At 39.5% G+C, this 21,826-nt stretch overlaps 1 protein-coding gene across 10 annotated transcripts in view; it reads right to left on the reverse strand.

Annotated features, from left to right (window-relative positions):
• Positions 1 to 21,483, reverse strand: part of WASHC3 (WASH complex subunit 3) — a 45,421-nt gene extending 23,938 nt beyond the window's left edge. For 6 of the 10 annotated variants that reach the window (XM_073323246.1, XM_073323238.1, XM_073323233.1 and 3 more), the window contains exons 1-5: positions 21,300 to 21,480; positions 18,771 to 18,869; positions 14,534 to 14,599; positions 12,772 to 12,903; positions 8,664 to 8,774 (exon numbers count right to left, since the gene is read on the reverse strand). In XM_073323246.1, coding sequence (XP_073179347.1) covers positions 8,664 to 8,774; positions 12,772 to 12,903; positions 14,534 to 14,599; positions 18,771 to 18,869; positions 21,300 to 21,350 — 459 coding nt within the window. In that variant the 5' untranslated portion in view covers positions 21,351 to 21,480. Of the gene's footprint in view, positions 1 to 8,663; positions 8,775 to 12,771; positions 12,904 to 14,533; positions 14,600 to 18,770; positions 18,870 to 21,299 lie in introns of all 10 variants that reach the window. The other 4 variants (XM_073323255.1, XM_073323248.1, XM_073323266.1 and 1 more) reach the window with 4 other exon arrangements.
• Positions 21,484 to 21,826: the final 343 nt, after the last annotated feature.

Here is a 21,826-nt window from a genome sequence, read left to right on the forward strand (position 1 = left end):
TCTGCAATTTCATATTTGAGTTCCTTCACAACTCTCAAGTGAGTACCATCTGGTCCTGGTGATTTGTTACTGTTTAATTTATCAATCTCTGTACCTTATGACTGGAGGATAGCTAATAGGACACTGACTTTTAAAAAAGACTCCAGAGGTGATCCTGGCAATTAAAGGCCAGTAAGCCTAACTTCAGTACCAGGCAAGTTGGCTGAAACTCTAGGAAAGAGCACAATTATCAGACACATAGATGAACATGGCATGCTGGGGAAAGTCAACATGGCTTTTATATGGGGAAATCATGCCTCACTAATCTATTAGAATTCTTTGATGGTGTCAGCAAACACATGCACAAGGATGATCCACTTGAGACTTTCAGAAAGCCTTTGACAAAGTACCACACCAACAGCTTTTAAGCAAATTAAGCAATCATGGGTTAAGAGGGAAGGTCCTCTCATGGATCAGTAAATGGTTAAAAGATAGGAAACAAGGTAGGAATAAATGGTCAGTTTTCACAAGAGAGAGAAGTAAATAGCAGGATCCCTTAAGGATTTGTACTGGACTAGTGCTGTTCAACCTCTGTAAGTGATCTGGAAAAAAGGGGTAAACAGTGAGGTGGTAAAAAGAAGATACAAAATTACTCAAGATAGTTAAGGCCAAAGCTGACTGCGATGACATTCAAAGGGATCTCAGAAAACTGGGCAAGAAACTGGCAGATGAAATTCAATGTTTATAAATGCAAAGTAATGCACATTGAAAAAAAAAATCCCAACTATACATACAAAATGATATGGTCTAAATTAGCTGTTACCACTCAAGAATGATCTTGGAATCATCGTCAATTTTCTGAAAACATCTACTCAATCTGTAGTGGCAGTCAAAAAAGCTAGCAATGTTAGAAACCATTCTGAAAGGAACAGATATGACAAAAAATATCAATCCCACTATGTAAATCCAGAGTGTGTCCAACCTTGAATATTGTGTGCAGTTCTGATCTCCCCATCTCAAAAAAAGATATTAGAATTGGAAAGGCAGAGAAAGGCAACAAAAAAGATTAGGGGCATGGAACAGCTTCCATATGAGGAGAGATTAAAAAGACTCGCACTTTTCAGTTTAGAAAAGAGACGACTAAAGGAGGATATGAGAGAGGTCTATAAAATCATGAATGGTGTGGAAAAAGTGAATAAGGAAGTATTATTTACTCCTTCACATAACACATGAACCAGGAGTCACTCAATGAAATTAATAGGCAGCAGGTTTAAAACAACGTAAGGAAGTACTTCCTCAGACATAGCACAGTCAACTTGAACACATTGCCAGGAGATGTTGTGAAGGCCAGAAGTGTAACTGGGTTCATGGAGGATAGGTCCATCATCAAAGGCTATTAGCCAAGATGGTCAAGGACACAACTCCATGCTCTGGGTGTCCAGCCCAGGGACTGGATGACAGGGAATGAATCACTTGAAATTGCACTGTCCTGTTCATTCCCTCTAATGCCTTTGACACCAGCCACTGTTGGAAGACAGGCTACTCGGCTAGATGGACCATTGATCTGACCCAGTATGGCCATTCTTATGTTCTTTCCATCACATTATCTAATTTATTAACTGGCTACTCATGTGTGTCATGGCAGAAGTGGGTCTTCAGGAAATATTAGAATGCTGAAAGCATAGAGAGACCATGCAGTCCTGCAACTCATGAAGGGCATTCCAGATGTAAGAGAGCTTGGGAACAGTTGTGGGAGAAGCAGAGAAATGTGTTGAGGCAGGCACCATCAGTGGAGTGGATGTGACTAAAGCAACAGGAAAAAGTGGGAAAGCAAGAAAGGGTGATTTACATACGGCCTTGAAAGCAAGGGCAAGAAGCCTAAACTTGATGTAGTGGAGGAGAGTAGAAGTGAAAGGATTCAAGGGGCGGGGTGTGTGCGACACTGGTCAGATAACAGGTAAGAAAGATTATTTTAGCAGTTGTGTTTTGTATGAATTGGGAGGCACAGAATAAGGTTACCAGGAAGAGCAGACAGGAGAATATTTCAATCATAAAGGCAAGAAGTGAGAGTCTGAATGAGAGTTTTAGCAGGAACTGGAGGGGAAAAAAAAAAGTGTTGGAAATTATACAAGAAGGAGTGGCAAGATTTAGACACAGGCAGGATCTGAAAAACCAAATAGGCTGTTGGAGAGGACTCCCTTCCTAAACCTGCCAGTTGTGAGAATGGGTGACAAGGAGGACTGTGGTGTTGACAGTGGTCGCAGAGAAAGAGGGAGCAGAAAGAGTTTGGGAGGAAACATCAGTTCAGTTTGGGCCATGTTAAGCTTATGGCAATACATCCAAAAAGAGAGGATGAGTAAGACTAAGCGAGAGGAGGAAAGTTGGGAGTGGACAGGTAGATTTGCAAGTCAACAGTGTAAGATGGCAAGTTGAAGTCATGTGAGCCGTTATTACTGAGAAGAGGACAAAATGAGAAAGGCCGGCAGAAAAGGAGGACCTCCTAAAAGATACACTGAAAGTATGGCCAGAGAGGCCGGAAAGGATAACTATTAATCCGGAACAATTCGGATTGATTGATTGAACAATTGTTCAAGGAACAATTAGAATGGGAAAATAGTTAACAGATGCAGCAGGAAAGAGGACATAAGAATGGAAGCACAATTTAAAATGACTCCTCTGAATATAATAGCAATATATAAATTCAAGCCTGAGTGTGCACTGGAATGTAAGCGGTCAATTATACATATGTTAAGATTTAGAGAGAAAAATGCCTTCCTTTCATTGCAAACCCTTCAACAGCTTGTATGCTTATTCAGCAACACCTAAACATTCTCCTTCTGGACAGGATACCCTAGAACAGTTTGGCCCACAACATTTTGAAAGGAATGTTCCAACAGTATCTGCTCCTGTGTTTCCACTAGTACTGCTCAAAGAAAACTTGTTGCTTTGCCATCCTCTGCTGCAGAGGTCAAGAAACACCATCTGGATGACTGCATGCCAAAAAGAAAGTGTCTAGTTTCTGATCTCCAAGGGACTGAGCTTCTGGTGGTCTAAAAAGGACATGGGAGACCTCAAAAGGTAAATGAACAGCAGTGTGGGATTTTCTGGCACTTAACAAATACTGTTTGTCCAAGGTAAGTAAAAAAAAAAAAAAGAGCAGGCAGCCATGACTGATGGATTAGAGAATCATGTCTGTACTACCATCACAGGAGACAGAACATAAAGTGCCCAGTCTGGTGAAAGGATAGCAATGCTAATTTTGTTACTGTGATTAGTATTTTCCTGTGTGTGCTTGCACTGAAAAAAAAAAAATCACAATTCTAATTTTATATATAAGTGATCACTTTCAACAAACAATTAAGCTCAGGAGTTTGTAATATAGTGTCATATATCGATTAATTTACTTTTATTACTGGGTGTCTCACAGCTCTGTTGCCATCTGCCACATTGAAACTTCAACCCAAAGGTGGTGGTGGTTTTTTAAATGCATAAACCCTTTGGAGTGATACACAACTACAAAATCTCTAAAATTCTCTCCTGAATTTTAGAATTCAAAAGTCCTGGAAGTTAATTGTTTTAACAACTAAATTAGAAAAACAGAACAATTAAATCTTTTGCACTTGTGTTATAGCAGTTTCAGAAAACATCAGACTTGTCAGCTTCTACATGAATTTGTTATCTGTGATGAAAATACATAAAAGGTGTAAGCCTGTGATGTTCCTATCCAATTCTAAACAAAAAGCTTTACACAAGTAAAAAATTCACTTATCCTGGGATTTTTTTTTATTAGCAGGTAATTCCAAAATACTACCAATATCCCTAGCCTAAACCTTGTGTGTAGGTTCAGCTACTTCTAGGGTTCCTAGCCTAGGCAAGTGAAATGGGAACCCATACTCACTTTCTGAATACTTAAATATTGGCTCAGACTGAACAAAAATACCAGACTTACTGGTCTGATCAGATATGGCAAAACCTATATAGTATTTTATCTGTTTTGATATATCAACAAAGATTTTGTACATAAATCCAGTAAGGACGGGTTCTGATAAGTGCCCAAGGAATTTTTGTTTGTAGTGTTGTTGCAGCTCTGTTGGTCCCAGGATATTAGAAAGACAAGGTAAGTAAGGTAATATCTTTTATCGAACCAACTTCTAAGAAGAGTTCTGCATAGTTCGAAAGCCTGTCTCTTTCACCAAGAGAAGTTGGTCAAATAAGAGATATTGCATCACCCACCTTGTCTCTGTAAAGGCATTTTTATTTCTTATTTGGAAGAATATTTTCTTCCAGAATTTTATGTTTCAGAATTTCTAAGAATCCTGTATTATAAAAACAATGTTAAGGATAGTCTTCACCCACAGCTTCCATCAATCTCATGAGAAATTGGAAGTGGTTAAGATGAAAACACACATCCTTTGATATAGTGAAAAGTCTTTATTTGCCAATATTCTAATTTAACACACCAAACACTAGATTTATAAATCAAGTAAAAACAACGTGTCTAATGGCCAACGTGAGGGGAATTTAAGACCATACCAAACTGAGTGTTCCTCAGAAAATATGAACTACTAGTTTGGAGTTTTGTGAATAAGTTGTCAGATTTGAAAAATATTTCCATTCACGACCAGTTTTTTTTTTTTTTTTAAGACTTATTGCAAGGTAGTTGTGTTCCTTCTAAAATTTAAGATAAATTTATTTTTAATCCGAGTGCTGTATTTGATCTACCCACCACTACAGATGCTTCTTTTATAGATCAGTAAAAACATATTTGAACTTAAAACAACAAAACTTTCCAAGTAATTCTCTGCCCAAGAGTTTTTTCTGTCTCTAATATATTTGCTAAATGTTTCCTAAAATAAGTGAATGACCTCTGTGTTCATAAACAGGAACTTTATGGTTAATTATGATTCAAACAGTGTCCTCATTACTACAGAAATGTAATACAAATAGAAGCTGCAGTGTGCATGGATGGCTTAGAATGATAGAATTTTTATTTACATCCATTTTTGTCTAGGCCAGGTCAGCATTTACCACCAGTCTCTCTACCCGCGAGAGATGTTTAGTGGGCCAGGTAAAATAAATTGGTGATTTCAGTCCAGAACCTGATGGGCAGATGTTCACAGGAGCATGAGAAAGAATCACCAACACAAGTAGCACACTTGCTTACAGCATTAGAAAAGTAAATGACTGAACAGGCATAGAAATGAACCATTCTTTCTATCTCAGGAAGCAGTCCCTCCACACAGTTATGACAAGATGGCAGGGAAATCTGCACTTGCACTAACTATGCGGCACCTAAACTGAATAGAGTACCTTAGTTTTCATTGCCTTCAATCTGGCACTTTCAAGATTGTCTTCATGTAGGCAAATGTAGCAATTGTATACAAAGTATGAAATATTTTATTTATCCAAGTGTTTAAGTTCTGCTGAAGTCTAATGAAAATTCCTAAACTAAGAACTATGTCAAGATGGAGTCATAGTTGAGTGCACGTATTAGTAATTTAAAGGTAAAAGCATTACAGGGATGTTATTTTCCCAAAACCTGGGTTTCTTTAATGCTTGGAAATTCAGAGTTAAGGTTACATTTAAAAGAAATCCAAAATATGTTCAGGCAAGAAATGTACAGTTGAGGCACCCAAATGACTAACTCTCCCTAGTAGCAATTGCATGCGATAATCATATGATTAAGGCATTTTAATGTTTAAGATTAAATATCAATTTTATTTAGGCTAATCTCCAGGGTAAACCACAAATGTTGTAGCAAACCAACACCTCCAAAATGTTACTTCATCTACAAAGCTAGTCTTAAACCTAATTAATTTTAAATACTATGAACATTGTATATTAAAACTGTTATAGGGAACAAGTAAACCTGTATCTTATTCTAAGTTTAGTAACACATACTACGTATTTGTGACATTACTGTATTCTTCACAGGTTTTAGACTGGGATTTTCAAAAGGAACCAAAGCGAGTTAGGTATCCAGATGCAATTGAAATTCAATGGGATTTGGGTGTCTTTCAACAGAATTTGGGCACCTAACTCCTTCAGCTTCTTTGAAAATCCCAGCCTAACACTGTACATGTAGAAGAATATTACTGGGTAGTTATGCTAAGTCAAAATGGTAATTACCATTGAACATGTAGAATGAATTGGATGGTAGAAATAAAGTGTATTTATCTTGTAATTACATGTTTACTGTTTATAATTCATGAAAAGAGTATTTGTGCCTTGCAAAACAAGTTTATGTGAAATATTAATGCTTTAGAAGCAGTGTAAGAACACATTAAACCGTAAAATGTGACACATTGTACAAGGAAGCTCTTGACAATCTAATGTAGCCAATATTACATTGCTTTGCAGGGGATCACTGCAGTTTTACCAGTGTACATCCAGTAAATGTATAAACATTACCTGATCAAACCAGGCCTACAAGCTAGCTATTTTATTGTTTTAGAGAACAGCTATCCTCATAACAGCTTTGCTACTTAATGAACATATTGCTTAGTAGTTTATAATCATCTTCTCATGATAGAATAGGGTGACCAGATAGCAAGGTGTGAAAAATCAGGACAGAGGGTGAGGGGTAATAGGCACCTATGTAAGAAAAAGCCCCACATATCTGGACTGTCCCTGTAAAATCGGGACATCTGGTCACCCGATGATAGAACTTACCTAGTACTACAATCACTGCTGGCAACAGCTACATGAACTGAGATAATTCATTAATCAGGAGAGAGTAACTTTAAAAATATTTGTTTGAACAGAATGTCTTGGCAAATACAAATAAAAAGCATGTTCACTTTTAGCATGGAAGTTTGACTTTCCTACCACACCATTTATTGCTGGCAATGGAGTCACCAGGACTGCCAGTACAAAGGATAAATGTGGAAAGTGAGATCTCACTCAGTTACTAAAATCAATGTAACTATGTATAAAAGACTTGGGCACCCTACTATTAATAAATCAAGCATTAAAGCAACAAGTTAACGTAGTGTTCTCCTCCCAGCAGTACTACTGACCCCAAAGTGTTCCAAATAGTTTGTAATAAACTAGCCATAAGCTGCCAATTTGTTACACAAAAAGAAAATTTCTGGGACAGCACCGAGGTCTGGTGGTAGATCCCAAAAACTGCACCAAGTTTGAACCTTGAGTGCTTTGCTTGCCATTAATTCAATTGCAGGGAAGAAGGGATGAATTATGTGGTTGGTTCTGTAATTCATATCTCTAGGATCTCCAGCAAAACAGGAAAAAACCAGATTTACATTAGATATTTCAAATGTAAATAAGTAGAGGAAAAAAAAATCTAAGCGTTGTTCATGCCCTATTTATACATGAAGTGCCAACAAAAATAGGGCTTCTGATTTTAGGTTTAACACCGATAAAATATAAAATTGGGGGTGCCGATCTTCTACAGTTTTGCAATTTGATTGATTTTTTTAAACTTGCCTACCCATAAAATCTCTGATGTAGTGGTACCTGTGTTGCATCCGTGTGATCGGGTATATTAATGATACCACTAACAAGAAATTAAGCAGAAATGTGCTCCCGTGCACATGGCTGATATCTGAATAGACAAGTAAATAGTCTAGCAGTTTTGGATCCATAACTAGATCTAGTGTTACACTTTACTTTGCCTGAGATCATAAGATTTACTCTAGCTTTTATAAAGGTATAAATTGAGCTAAGAGGCTTATGTCACAGCAAATGTAATACATATGAATATTCAATTAATTATAACAGTTTTCTGCAAGTTAAAGTCATGAGGAGCACTTGAGTTACAATTGTTAGAAAAATAATGGAGACCAGTGAAGTGTTCTCTGGGAGGGAGGAATGTAAGAACAGGAATATACTTTTCCTTTCACTATAGCATCATTTTCTTAAATTTAATAATAATTAATCTATTATATAAATAATCTAAGATGGTGGTTTTCAAATGGGGCCACTGGTGCTCAGTGGATCACTTACAGGTCAAATAGTGCTGGCTCCTCTTTGTTTCAAGTCTTTTCATTACTAAGAACAGCCTGGACAGACCACTTGATAGATGGGGCTGAAAACATGGAGCAACAGCCAGTCTATTTGCCTTCACATGGAATCAATGCTACTTAAGGGGAAGAGGAAACTGGAGCTATCAGTGAGACAGGAGCTGCCACATGTTGAGAGAAATACCCCAGGATAAAGAGAACCCAGCTGCAAAGCAGTATGTATGTCCACGGTAAAGGGAGAAGGAAAAACAAACAAGAGAAGAGAGGAACGGAATGGGTGAGGGACAGAAAGAGCAAAAGTAGACTGATTCCCCTCCCCCCTCCCCAAAAAGATATCATAATAGTTAAAAGATATACATTTTCCTATTACCTTCACACTTAATGCTACTGTAGCTATCAGATCTTGCATGAATGGGAGAAGTGAATAACAGAGGTGATGGTCTACAAGATACTCTATTTAGAAGCGGCCCACCTTAAAACAATGTTTGAGAACCCTCAGTCTGAAGTGCTGCATATTTTCCCAACTTAATTTGTGATATCCTATCTGCCCTTCAGATAGGTGCAACAGTCAGAACTTACCATAATAATAAGTTTGTGTAAATTAGGAAATCAGTTATATTCATATATGGCTACAAAACAGTTTCATCATAAAAAATGTAAAGGAATTTCAAATGAAACTAGAGAAAGAACAAACAGACTTACCACTTGAACCATTTTGAGATATCTGGCATATCTTGGATCCTTGGCTACAGTCATGACATTTTCTGCTGCTGCTTCTGTTTTCTGTTGTCCTACCTCATGTATGCTATTCTGCTGTATACAGAGAACACTGTATGTAAATCTTGAGTAACAACATGGACCAGGAGTACATAAGGAGAGTTCAGCTAATAAGATTTGGGAGTAGGGTAAAATTAGCTCCTCTTTGCCCCAATGGACAGACTATAGACGTCTGCATGTACACACATTGCCACTTGGAATTACTTTCATTAGTGTTTGTCACAATATATTTTTGTAAGAGAAACTATTTTGAATAGCATAAATAATTTAATTATATTCAAAGTTTGTGTGTTAAAGAAGTCATGAAAAAGCTGTCAGGCTGATGATCAAAAGCAATTCTGCTTCACTCAGACAGCTTTATTACATATCATTCAGTTGATTCAAAGTACTATACCAAAAAAGCTATGATTTTTCAAGTGTTTCATTTGCCTATGTCAGAGTAATACTCACATTTCTAAAAACAAAGTCTTAAAAAAGACTGATCGTGTTGCTTTAAATTGTACACTTATCCTGAACAGGTCATTCATAAAGGACATTATCTATTAACTACTTTTTAGGTATTTATGTCTATTTTCTACTGTTTTGCAATTTGATTGTATTTTCAAACTTGCCTTCCTATAAAGTATACCATGTAGTAGTACCTGTGTTGCATCCGTGTGATGTACACGGCCGGGGGACAAGTGCCCCTCCCCCAGCCCAGTCCAAAACCTGCCGCAGCCAGGGGACAGGCGCCCCTCCCCTGTCCGGGATCTACTGAGGCTGGGGTGCCCAGGTGCTGCTGCAGGGAGAGAGAGAACTGTCCACCGTAGCCCCAGGGAGTCCCACTGCACCCCAAACCCCTCATCCCCAGCCCCATCCCAGAGCCTGCACCCCCAGCTGGAGCCCTCACCCCCTGCACCCCAACCCTCTGTCGCATTCCTGAGCCCCTCATCCCTGGCTCCACACAAGCCTGCACCCCAGCCAGAACCCTCACCATGCCCCACACCCTAACCCTCTGCTTCAGCCCTGAGTCCCCTCCCATACTCCACATCCCTTGGCCTCAGCCTGCCACATTAATTTTATTATGGGCACTAATATGGAGGTGATGAATCACATCACCTCCATATTAGTGCACATAACAAAATTCCCATGGGTGGGAAAAATTAGGGAAAACTCTGGAACCCAGGGTAGAAGGAGACTGGGTTCCCCTTCAGGCCAACAACAAAAGGTCCAGGGCTTTCACTAGGCAAGGTTCATGAGATCTAGTGGGTCTAGAATCTCACTTTAGTCCTAGCACGTAGCTGCTGGACTATTACTGAACTGGACTCAATTCTACCTCAAAGGGATGAGACTAATAAGTGACCTGGCTGGAGGGCAGAGTCACAAAACAAAGCAGGCTGACTGGGGGTATATCTGCACAGGGATGAAAGATGCACGGCATGGGCACGGCTGGCCCAGGTCAGCTAACTGACTCGCAGGGCTAAAAATTTGCTGTGTACATGTTCAGGCTTGAGCCTGAACTCTTGGACCAACCACCCGACATAGTCCCAGAGCTTGGGCTCCAGTTTGATCCCGAACGTCTAAACCGCAGCTTCACAGCTCCAGAACCTGAGCCTTGGGACCTAACGGCAGCTGACCCAGACAAGTCATGGGTTTTTTAAATCCCTATGAAGACCTGAACGGTGGGTGGGTCAACAAGGCTATGGAGAGGAAAACCTTGACACCACCACATCCAGCCACAAGATGGGTGCACTGGCTGGTGAGTCACTTTGTCACAGTCTGAATCAAGAACAAAGCTACACAAGTTTCTGAGAAGCTTACATTATAGAAATCACAATTTCACAGGTGGCACAGAAATTGTGAAAATGACCCCAAACTATCGTCTTTAAAAAATAATTTAAAAGCAAATGTCTACAAACTTTTTAGTACAAAAAATAAACTTGGCTAGTCAATTTCAAGCACAGAACAAATTTTACAAGTAATGTCAGTCAATTTGGACTAAGGTTACTTGTAAAATTCATTCCATCCTTAGCTCTAATTACAGGGCATTAAGATGACATTTTCAGTTGCCAGATGCCTACTTGATGCTACCCCTTGAACTTTTATTACTTGGCTCTGATACCACCGCCAAAGTGGCAGTGGCTCATGATCAGAATCCTGAGATATTTATCTAGCTCATAATTTCCCCATGTTGTACTTTTTACCTTTAATGGATAAGACTAACATAGTAAATTTTTACCTTAGGTAAAACATTTTAATTGCTATTTGAGTAATCTGCATAGCACTCTCTAGTGGTAAAATGTATAAACTACCTTTTCCTTTTTTCAAGCCCTGTGCCAAGTGTTCCAAAGTCATGTTATCAGCAAGAGACCCTACATACTAGAGAATCAACAAAGATTCTCTTATGTTGTCAGTTATAGACACTGGACAAAACTAGCTTTTAAAGAAATTTAATTAGTTGTGTCAGAAATTTTAAAACTGTTTGTAAAATTTCATTGATATATCTGTTCAACATTTAATATGTATTGTTTCAGTTAAACATAAGGAATCTTAACAATAATATCCACTACACATACTGAGATGAATACAAAACCCACAATACTAAATTCAAAATCTTAAAAAAAAAAAAAAAAGCTTGAGTCAAGCAGATTGTTTTGTTTGTAGGCAGAATATGTAGAGAGAACGAATTTCAATTGTATTTGACTAGATTTTAAAATCATGAACATTGGCACAAATTAAAAATATTCTTTTATACTAACACACCAATAACTCCCAAATGACTCATGTTAGTCCTAACTTATTCCCCATATAAACTGAGCGTTCTCACTTAAAGTTATGAAAAAATACAAAAGATTACAGGAAGTACTTTTGCTAATATAATTAGAACATTATCTTTTTGCACTAATGTTTCCATCATCTACCATTTTGATCTCCAATATTTGGACTTGGGAGGACAGAAAAAGTTTAAGCTATTAAACTCATTCTACCAGGCTTTGTTGTTAAATTGTCCATCTGAAGATATGAACCTGAAGCCCACTTTCAGAAATATGTAATATTGCTTTAAAATGCAGAGCCAGTGGAAGTTTTCAGAGAAAAGTTAAAAAGAAGAACTGCTAATTATTGACTGATATGACTGACATTGTACAGTACTGCCTAAGAAACTCTCCACCTTTGCTTCTACTTTGCTATTCCCCTTTGGGGTCAGTGTAAATGAGCAGAATGTGTCTAAAAGTGAGACAGATTTTTTTTCATATCACAATTCTGCAGATGAATCTACAGTTACTAAGCATTAATAAGCCAGGAAGAGCAACAATCTGTTGCATTTTCAATAGTGCAGCCATTGTCACTTCACAGCAACTCCTGCCAAGTTTCAGACTTTACCCATGCTCTGGGCTGAGGTAAACTATTACACTATAATTGCTATAAAACAGAGAAGAGTGGGAGACTGAGGGTGAAATGATCAGGAAAATACATCACTTCTCTATCTCAAAAATAAGGCAAGAGAGTCTTGCTTTGTGAAGTGGCCAACAGGAATGCTAATTCTTAATAAACTGAGAGTGTGTTTAAAGCATATCTAGCCTCCTTTATGCTGATAATCATTTAGTATAAAAGTGCTCCTCTAATAAACAGAGGATTTAATAGAGCAAGCATGCATTTGCAATAGAAAGTGCTAGAAATTTGTTGGTTTCAGCTGAAAGCTCAGATTCTAAAAAAACCAGTAGAACTGGAATGGTGGGATTTGAAATTTTAATCTCATGCATGACTTTATGTCCCTGACCCACCCTTACCTACCTAGTTCAAGCTGACCTTTCAGTGGGATTTAATAAAATGTAGGAAATAATTTTTCAGTATAATATTTTTATTCAAACAATTTAACAAAAAAGTGTAAGAAGCTTTTTTTTTAAAAAAACACACAAACATGAAATGGAAAATGTATTACAGTGTTAAAGTTTGGTCTGATTTTTTCCTTACACATGCTTGTTCACTCCATCTTGTTCAACCAAGAGGAAACACTTTCTGGGAAGAAGTATATTTTTTAAACTTTGATACTTACTTCTGACTGAGGAGATACAGATACTGAGTGCTGATCTGTAGTGGCTTGTGGAACTGGACCATTTGTAACACTGTTCATATTTGCACTGGACACTTCAAATTTGACATCTTCTAAGCCGGGAATAGATGACAACTGAATGCAGAAGACAATTTTCAAGTAAACTCTGAGTGTAACATCTTAAGTTTAACCGATAACATGCATTCCTATCATCACCTAGAAGTCAGCACATATACCAGTCTAGCAAGGAAATCAATTGATAGTACCCATGTAAGGAAGACAATAGTTTGCTGTTTCCTCATTCAGGCCTGGTCTACTAGAGTTGCGTGAAATTTTTTAGACAAATAGTTAATTCGCAAAAAGTGTGTTTCACTTGACTCAAAATTATGGTGAATCCATATCAAGTTCACAATTGTTTTGGCCCCAAAAATATTTTTCAGGACTTAGTGGTTAAAGTAGTCATCTGAAATGTGGGAGACTCAAGTTCAATTTGCCCCTCTGCCCGATGGGGAGAGAGGATTTGAACAGGATTCTCCATTACAGGAGAGTGCCTGAGCCACTATGCTACAAGATATTCTGAGGCCAGTCTCAGTGTCTCCTATTGAAACTGTTCCACTATGTATAAACACACACTGAAGAAAGGACTTGAACATCCTAAGTGAATACACTAATTGCCAGGCTACAGAGTCATTCTGGTTCTCTTTCCTTGGACCAATAACTACTCAGTATCATTTATAAATCGCAATTTGTAGTCATTCATGATTGCTTAGATTCTGCAGACGTTGACAGCATTGGATATTCATCCAGGACAATCCTCCTATTCAGTCTGTATAAGCAGGATTTTTCAATGCTTCTATTTTACAACCTTCAAGAAAGATTAGCTAGCTAGCTAGATGATAGATAGATACACACACATATGGAAACCTTCTGATTATACTTAAACTTTTGCACTCCGAAGTTTGAGTTAATTCCAAACAGAGGGCCTGCTTCTAGTGAAATCAAGGGGGTGTTGTTACTAATGTCACCGGAAGCAAGATTGGGTCTAAGTTTTATATTGTTTTTTTCTAATTAATTAAAATATATTTGTAAGTAGATGACTACAAAGCTGTATCTTTTGGTCATACAGGATACATTTTTTCATCCAAATTATATATCTGTCTTCAATTTGACATAGTTTAGGCTATACTTTTCATTAAAGCTGTATAAGCCATCTAGTTCTTAAAAATAACTTTTTACTTTATGTGGAAGTTGGTGGAAACACACCCAACCATAAACAAATTAATCCACCAAGGTCTAGTGACATTAACCCCAAGACCTTTACTTTAAAGTAGATATAACAGTTAACAGAGTTAGTGTGGTACGTGCAGTTTTGGAGCAAATTACGTATTGTAATAAGGATAAAGCTGTATTTAATCTTTCCCTCCTCCAAACAAAAAACTTAACAGAAGACAATACTAAGGATAAAACCAACATCACCTTCTACTACATGCTGCCTGCTCCTTTGTTCCATGCTCCATGGCTGTTTAAACTGTACATTAATTGGTAAAGCATGAGAAAGAAGAGTTTGCAGCAAGTTTTGATTTAGCCTGAGCTGTAATTTAAAGTTGTCATACTGACAGTTTATTTTAATACATTAAATTCCATTACAGCACAGTTCTGATGACAATTGTACTTCAGTGCAAAAGTCTGCTAATTATAAGGAAATCTGACTTTGAGCATTGTAAACAAAAACCACCAAAACACATCTATATATACACATACACACCTTTGCATCCAAAATGTTAAGCGTTGTTTCAATTTGTTGGATACGGAGAGATAGAGCTGACAACTTCTAGGAGAGAAAAAGAATTAAGACATGACAGCACTGTTCAGTGCCCTTTTAAAATCCAAAACTGGCAATGGTAAATCAAGGAACATGTAGACAAACAAGAAATATACTTATGTCCTCAGCCTATTGAAGATGCAAAATAAGTGACATGGCAACCCTTGTTAGAACAAGACCAAAGTGTGCTAACTATACACCAAGAGACACTGCTTCATGTTGATTCCTATATAGCATTTGTTGGCATTTAAAGTAATTTCATTACCTACAGCTCTTTCTTCATTAATAGCAATGCTGCCAAAAGGCAGTAATGGGTATAGAGAGAGACTACACGCAAATGAGTACAACAGTTAATGAATCTTACTCAAGGTATTGGGTAATGAAGTTAGACATACTGTATCCTCGGAGTTACCTGTTTCAAAGAACTTCTATCAAAAAATGTGAAAGATGAAAGGTGAGAAGTAAATGACATATGAGGAGGGACTAGAGGAGGAGACACAAATCAGAAAGAATACAGGAAAGTGAATGGGAGTCATTTACAGTCAAAACTGTTGGTAAGCCAGAACAAACTAAAACCTTACCATGCTCCAGTTCCATCTCACAAGCAAATTTTGTATAAAGTTCTTTTAAAATGTAACATATTTTAAAAAAATTAATCCACAGGAACTGTCACTGCTTTATCTAACCATTGCTATATCTAGCCAGACCATCCCAGTAAAGTCGGGTAGCAGTATGTAGCATTTTGACTGCCTTCTGGCATGCTAGCAAGATTCTGCCCAGCTCATAAGCAGAACTTTAAAACCTCAGAAAATGGCAATCCTTGCCAACATTTTAGAGAAATAAGAGGGACAGAGTATCACAAAAATTACAGTCTTTGGACTTGTTTACAGAGGAGTCTTTGTAAGAAGACAAGAATGGCCATACTGGGTCAGACCAAAGGTCCATCCAGCCCAGTATCCTGTCTGCCGACCGTGGTCAATGCCAGGTGCCCCAGAGGGAGTGAACCTAATAGGTAACGATCAAGTGATCTCTCTCCTGCTGTCCATCTCCACCCTCTGACAAACAGAGGCTAGGGACACCATTCCTTACCCATCCTGGCTAATAGCCATTAATGGACTTAACTAGATAAATTCATGGAGGTTCTCTTTTAAACCCTGTTACAGTCCTAGCCTTCACAACCTCCTCAAGCAAGGAGTTCTACAGGTTGACTGTGCGCTGTGTGGAGAACTTCTTCCTTTTATTTGTTTTAAACCTGCTGCCCATTAATTTCATTTGGTGACCCCTAGTTCTTTTATTTACTTGTTCCCATAACATCTTTTCCTTATTCACTTTCTCCACACCACTCATGATTTTATATACCTCTATCATATCCCCTCTTAGTCTCCTCTTTTCCAAGCTGAAAAGTCCTAGCCTCTTTAATCTCTCCTCATATGGGACCCGTTCCAAACCCCTAATCATTTTAGTTGCCCTTCTCTGAACCTTTTCTAATGCCAGTATATCTTTTTTGAGGTGAGGCGACCACATCTGTACACAGTATTCAAGATGTAGGTGTACCATGGATTTATATAAGAGCAATACGGTATTCTCCGTCTTATTCTCTATCCCTTTTTTAATGATTCCCAACATCCCATTTGCTTTTTTGACCGCCACTGCACACTCCGTGGACATTTACAGAGAACTATCCATGATGACTCCAAGATCTTTCTCCTGATTAGTTGTAGTTAAATTAGCCCCCATCATATTGTACGTATAGCTGGGGTTATTTTTTCCAGTGTGCATTACTTTACATTTATCCACATTACATTTCGTTTGCCATTTTGTTGCCCAATCACCTAGTTTTTGTGAGATCTTTTTGAAATTCTTCACAGTCTGCTTTGCTCTTAACTATCTTGAGCAGTTTAGTATCATCTGCAAACTTTGCTACCTCACTGTTTACCCCTTTCTCCAGATCATTTATGATTAAGTTAAATAGGATTGGTCCTAGGACTAACCCTTGGGGAACACCACTAGTTACCCCTCTCCATTCTGAAAATTTACCAGTTATTCCTACCCTTTGTTCCCTGTCTTTTAACCAGTTCTCGATCCATGAAAGGATCTTCCCTCTTATCCCATGACAACTTAATTTACATAAGAGCCTTTGGTGAGGGACCTTGTCAAAGGCTTTCTGGAAATCTAAGTACACTATGTCCACTGGATCCCCCTTGTCCACATGTTTGCTGACCCCTTCAAAGAACTCTAATAAATTAGTAAGACATGATTTGTCCTTTACAATAAGTTAATCTGCTGGTGTGTTTTTGTTGTTGTTTAAAAAAAAAAAAAGCGCCACTTGGGGGTATATACAAATTCAGCTGCATAATATTATATGTCTTGTTTAATTTGACAAAAGCCAGGAAATTCAAAATGAGGTCCGTGTCAGACTCAACTCTGAATTTCCTGGCTTTTGTCAATTTAAGTCAGGGGCTTTACATTTAATATAGTTTTTGTACTTAAATTCATTTTATTATGTTTCACAAAATTAATATTTACCCATGGTTTAAAATATGTAGTTTGAGCATGAGACTTAACAGTGTTTGTGTGTTCTGATTAAATATATAGTTCTGTTTTGGAAAGCGTGTGTTTAATAGGCTTCCTAAGGAGATATTGCGGTCCTATGGCTTCACAGAAGTCTCCCAGATTTTGGAGTACTGACAAAAATTCTAGTGAGGTAGTCAAGCTGACACAAATACCAAGATCTTCCTCTGCTAAAAATCCAGAATTATGTTTAGTTTCTCCTCCTCAACCCTTTATGCTGGCACAATAGCCAAATATTACATTTAAGAGTCAGGAGGATGACTCAAGGCAGCATTAACAGATAACAGAATCTTTCATATCTGTATTGTCAAATACAATTTGACTAAATCGTTAGCACTGGATATGACTGTTTGGTATTCTAAAGCAAGCTAAAGGACAATCACAAAAAAACTACTACTGACACCCTCAGCAAAAATAATGAGGCAAGAAAGTACACTGAGACCAAACTAACAGCCCAACTTCAGAAGAAGCCCTTTCAGAAGGAAGACAGCTTGCATGGTGCTGCTTGTGGCTAACCAGAAGACTTTCTTGTGCTGTCAATATGCAACATTTTCATAGGCACTAAATTCACTTTGAAAACCCATCACTGTTGGCTGATTTTAGCAGTTTGAAAGAACAGAAACTAAAAACTGGCTCACATTATGAACTACATGTCAATTTTTTTCATCATTACTCATTTTAAAGCTATAGGACAAAAAAGCATCTTAAATCATTACCCTCTTTAAAAAAAAAGAGTCAGAAGGAGCAAGAGAGAGAAGTCAAAAGTTGGATAGTTTGTTGATGCTGGATAGTTACATTATCCAGCTATGAAGTAGGATCAGATTTATGAAATGGACCCAGTTCCCCAGCTTCAAATAAGCCACAGCAAATGTTTAATGGCTGAGCCATGCTGAAGGAGGTAATGCTGAAACGTTATCACCTTCCTCCTTACTCCCAGTTTCTTGGTAATGTACTATGCGTATGTCTAATCCTACACTATCCTCAAACTCCCAGTATTTGGAAGACCAAAAAAAACCAAAACAAGCCCCCAGTAAAGCATATAATGACACCAAAAAAACCTAATCTGATGGCTTTTTATTAGACTTTTGATTGAGATTAAATGGACTGAGATATTTATTTCACAACTCCACACAACCACCACTACCAATGTTTAACAGGTAATTCTGCTGGCAGTTTCTGCCAAAAGAAAATGGAACTGAATCGGCATGGAGAATGAAGTACCCTCTCAACCTGTGCTGGTCTCTCTACTTCATGGTTGAAACACATTGATAAGGTAGGAGAGCTTGCACTGCTGCCATTTATATCATACCTGCTTTGTGGAAGACAACAGTCTCTAAGACTGTCAAATCATGTAAAATGTCCAAACTTCAAGACTTAATAAAAATGGGCTATTGGCTTAGTAAAATTAGAGGTTTCTCATACACAGGTGAAGAAATCTGCACTAGTCCACTTACTCAGCCGAAACCTTAAGTGGACAGTGAACTAATTCTTTTAACTCCAACTAATATGCATGGTCAACTGGCACTGAAAGATGCCGAAATCAGAATACTATACTAGTATATGTTCATCCATGTGAAGACAGATGCAAAGTGATGCAATATGAACATACCTCTTCACAAACAGTAGAAAAGCGGTTGAGAAACTGCACTGTGTGAACCACAAACTGGTTTAGAAATGCCACAGTTCTTTTCTGCTGAATAGCTGGAACCTGTAACAAGAAGATGAAATTCAATGAAGACAAGTGCAAAGTACTTCACTTTGTAAGGAATAATTAAATGCAAAATTACGAAGTGGGAAATAACTGGGTAGGTGGTAGTACTGCTGAAAGATGTGCAGGTTATAGTGGATTGCCAACTGAATGAGTCAAAGTGATGCAGTTATGAAAAAGCTAACATTAACAGGAATGTTGTATGGAAGACACAGGAGGTAACTGTCCCACTCTACTTGGCACTGGGAACACACACTCAACTTGAGTACTGCATCCAAATCTGGGTATCAGCTTTAGGGGATGTGGACAAATCGGAGAGAGTCCAGAGGACAGGACCAAAAGTGATAAAACGTTTAGAAAACCTGACCTATGAGGAAAGATTAAAAAAATGGGACATGTTGAGTCTTGAGAAAAGAAGAGCGAGGGGGGACATGATAACATATTTGAAGACTGTTAAGGGCTGTTACAAACAGAACTGATCAATTGCTTGTTGTGTACACTGAAGACAGGACAAAAAAAGTCATGGGCTTAATCTGCAGCAAGGGAGATTTAGATTAGGTAGTCTCAAACTGTGGGTCAGGACCCCAAAGTGGGCCACGACTGGTGTTAGACTTGCTGGGGCCTAGACGCGAGGCTGAGGCCGAAGCCTGAGCCCCACCTCCCAGGGCTGAAGCCCAAAGGCTTCAGCCCTGGGAAGGGGGGCTAAGGTTACATGCCCCCTGCCCAAGGCAGAAGCCCTTGGGCTTCAGCTTTGCCCCTCTCCTCCCACCCCCTTGCCCAGGGAGGGCTCAGGCTTCAGTCCCCACTCCTGGGGTCATGTAGTAATTTTTGTTGTCAGAAGAGGGTCATGATGCAATGAAGTTTGAGAACCACTGGATTAAACAGTAGGAAAAACTTTCTAAATATATGGGTAGTTAAGCTAAGAAATAGGCTTCCAGCGGAGGTTGTGGAATTCCCATCATAAGAGGTTTTTAAGAACAGTATAGACAAACACCTGTCAGGGATGGTCTTGGTTTACTTGATCCTGTTTCAGTGCAGGGCACTAGACTTGAGGACTTTGAGGTCCCTTCGAGCCCTACATTTCTATGATTCTATACTCAACAGATCGGCCAATGTTCTCATAACTCCTAGCATTAGAGAAAGCTAAGTGTTTAGATTTGAGATGGTATCCAGCATTAGCTTTAGCTCCAATAGCATGACATTAAAGATCGTGTTAGATACTAACTAGATGCAGGAAAAGAAGCATGAAGATAATTGGAACAATGCGATTTTAACATCCTGTATTTCACAGAGCAAGAAACGAATGCTACGTACATCATTAGAAACACATTCCCGGCTTCTGAATGGGGTTGTATAGAATCTACTTTACAGCCCTGAATACTCAACACACAAGATTTTTTGAATGGCCACTGATTTCTCACCCATGTTTTCTCTTGGGTTTGGGACCTAAAATAGCAAGTCTTAAGACAGTGCAATATTGTGACCCCGTGTACAGTATCTCTATAGTGAGATAAGCTGCCTCACCTGTATGTGACTCAGCAGCTGGGCTTAAATTACCCTTAAAAAGACACTGAGTGTTTATAATGGAATTTCATTTGTTTATAACAAAACTAAGCTTTACAAAGTTTGTTTAGACACATTATTAATGGTCCAAGAACATGAATTAGATATCACACAGAAATACACTGGATACCAAAGTGAAGGAGCAAAAAGAACAGAAATGGCCTGATACTACTAGTTGGGGAGGATCTGCTTCACCTCACAGTTTTTAGCTAGGAATGAGCATGGAGCAATGACACAGGACACTGTGAAGTTGTGCTCCCCAAATAGTTTGCTGCTACAGTTATTTGCCACAGAGTTTAATGACCAGATGCAAACCAATACAGGAGATTGCCATCAGGAAATACATAGTTTGAGGTCAATATTACTTCACTGGCATGGCACACTACATACCTGCTGAAGTACAATGTGCAGAAGAGTCCTGCACAGAAGTGCAAACACAGTTCCCTAACGTAAGATTTCAAAGACTTTCACGTATATGACGGACTTTCACCTCACATACACCTCAGGGCGGCGGCGGGGGGGGGGGGGGGGGGGAGGAGAGAAAACACCAGCGACTCGTTCGAGGTGACTCGCAGGCTCCTGCTTTACAGCTAAGGCTCAACTCTTCCCCCGGAAAGGGAAACACTCCTCGGTGTGCGGGGAGTGAGAGAAGAGAAACCACCATCGATCCGTCAAACTCAGCCCCCCGCCCCGGAGCGCTCCGCTGGTGGGGCTGGGCAGGGGGCTAGCGAGGATCACACGCCAGGCAGAGGGGAGCAGGCCCCGGGGGAGGGGCTCTCCCAGCCCCCGCGCCGGGGAAGCTGAGGTGAAGGGGGAAGGCAGCAATTGCCCCCCATACAGGGAAGTGGGGGAGGGGTGAGGCCGTACCTTGGTCAGGTCGATGCCAGAGCCCACGAGGGGCAACCCATCCTCATCCATCCCCAGCGGCCAGAGTCAGCGGTCCGGGGGGGAGGGGGATGGCTAAACAAAACCACCACTTCCCCCCACCAGACCCAAGCCCGGAAGTCTCCGGCACTCCGTACCAAAATTAACCTCTGCCCCCGGATACAAAACCCGCTCTGGGGGGGGGGCACGCCCGGACGCCGCTAGAGTGGACCGGTGTTCCGGCGCATGTGCACAGGCAAGGGGAGAACGCGGAAGACACTCGGTCGCCCCAGTGCATCATGGGAGTTGTAGTTCGATGGGGCCCTGGCGGGGCGGCAGTGGCTGTTGTAAGACAGCGCCCAGCGGGGCGGCTCTGACGCTAGGTTGGGCTTCTCAGCCCGTGCTCGGCCAGGGCGTGGCTAGAGGCGCCGAACGGAGGGGAGGCCTCGGATACATGCCCCTCCCAACCCTCTCTGGCCTTCCCCCGGGCCCTCCCACGCCCTAGCCTGCACATGTTGTGGGTAACGGGG

Source organism: Lepidochelys kempii, chromosome 1, assembly GCF_965140265.1.
Source record: "Lepidochelys kempii isolate rLepKem1 chromosome 1, rLepKem1.hap2, whole genome shotgun sequence".
In the NCBI taxonomy this organism is placed as follows: Eukaryota; Metazoa; Chordata; order Testudines; family Cheloniidae; genus Lepidochelys; species Lepidochelys kempii.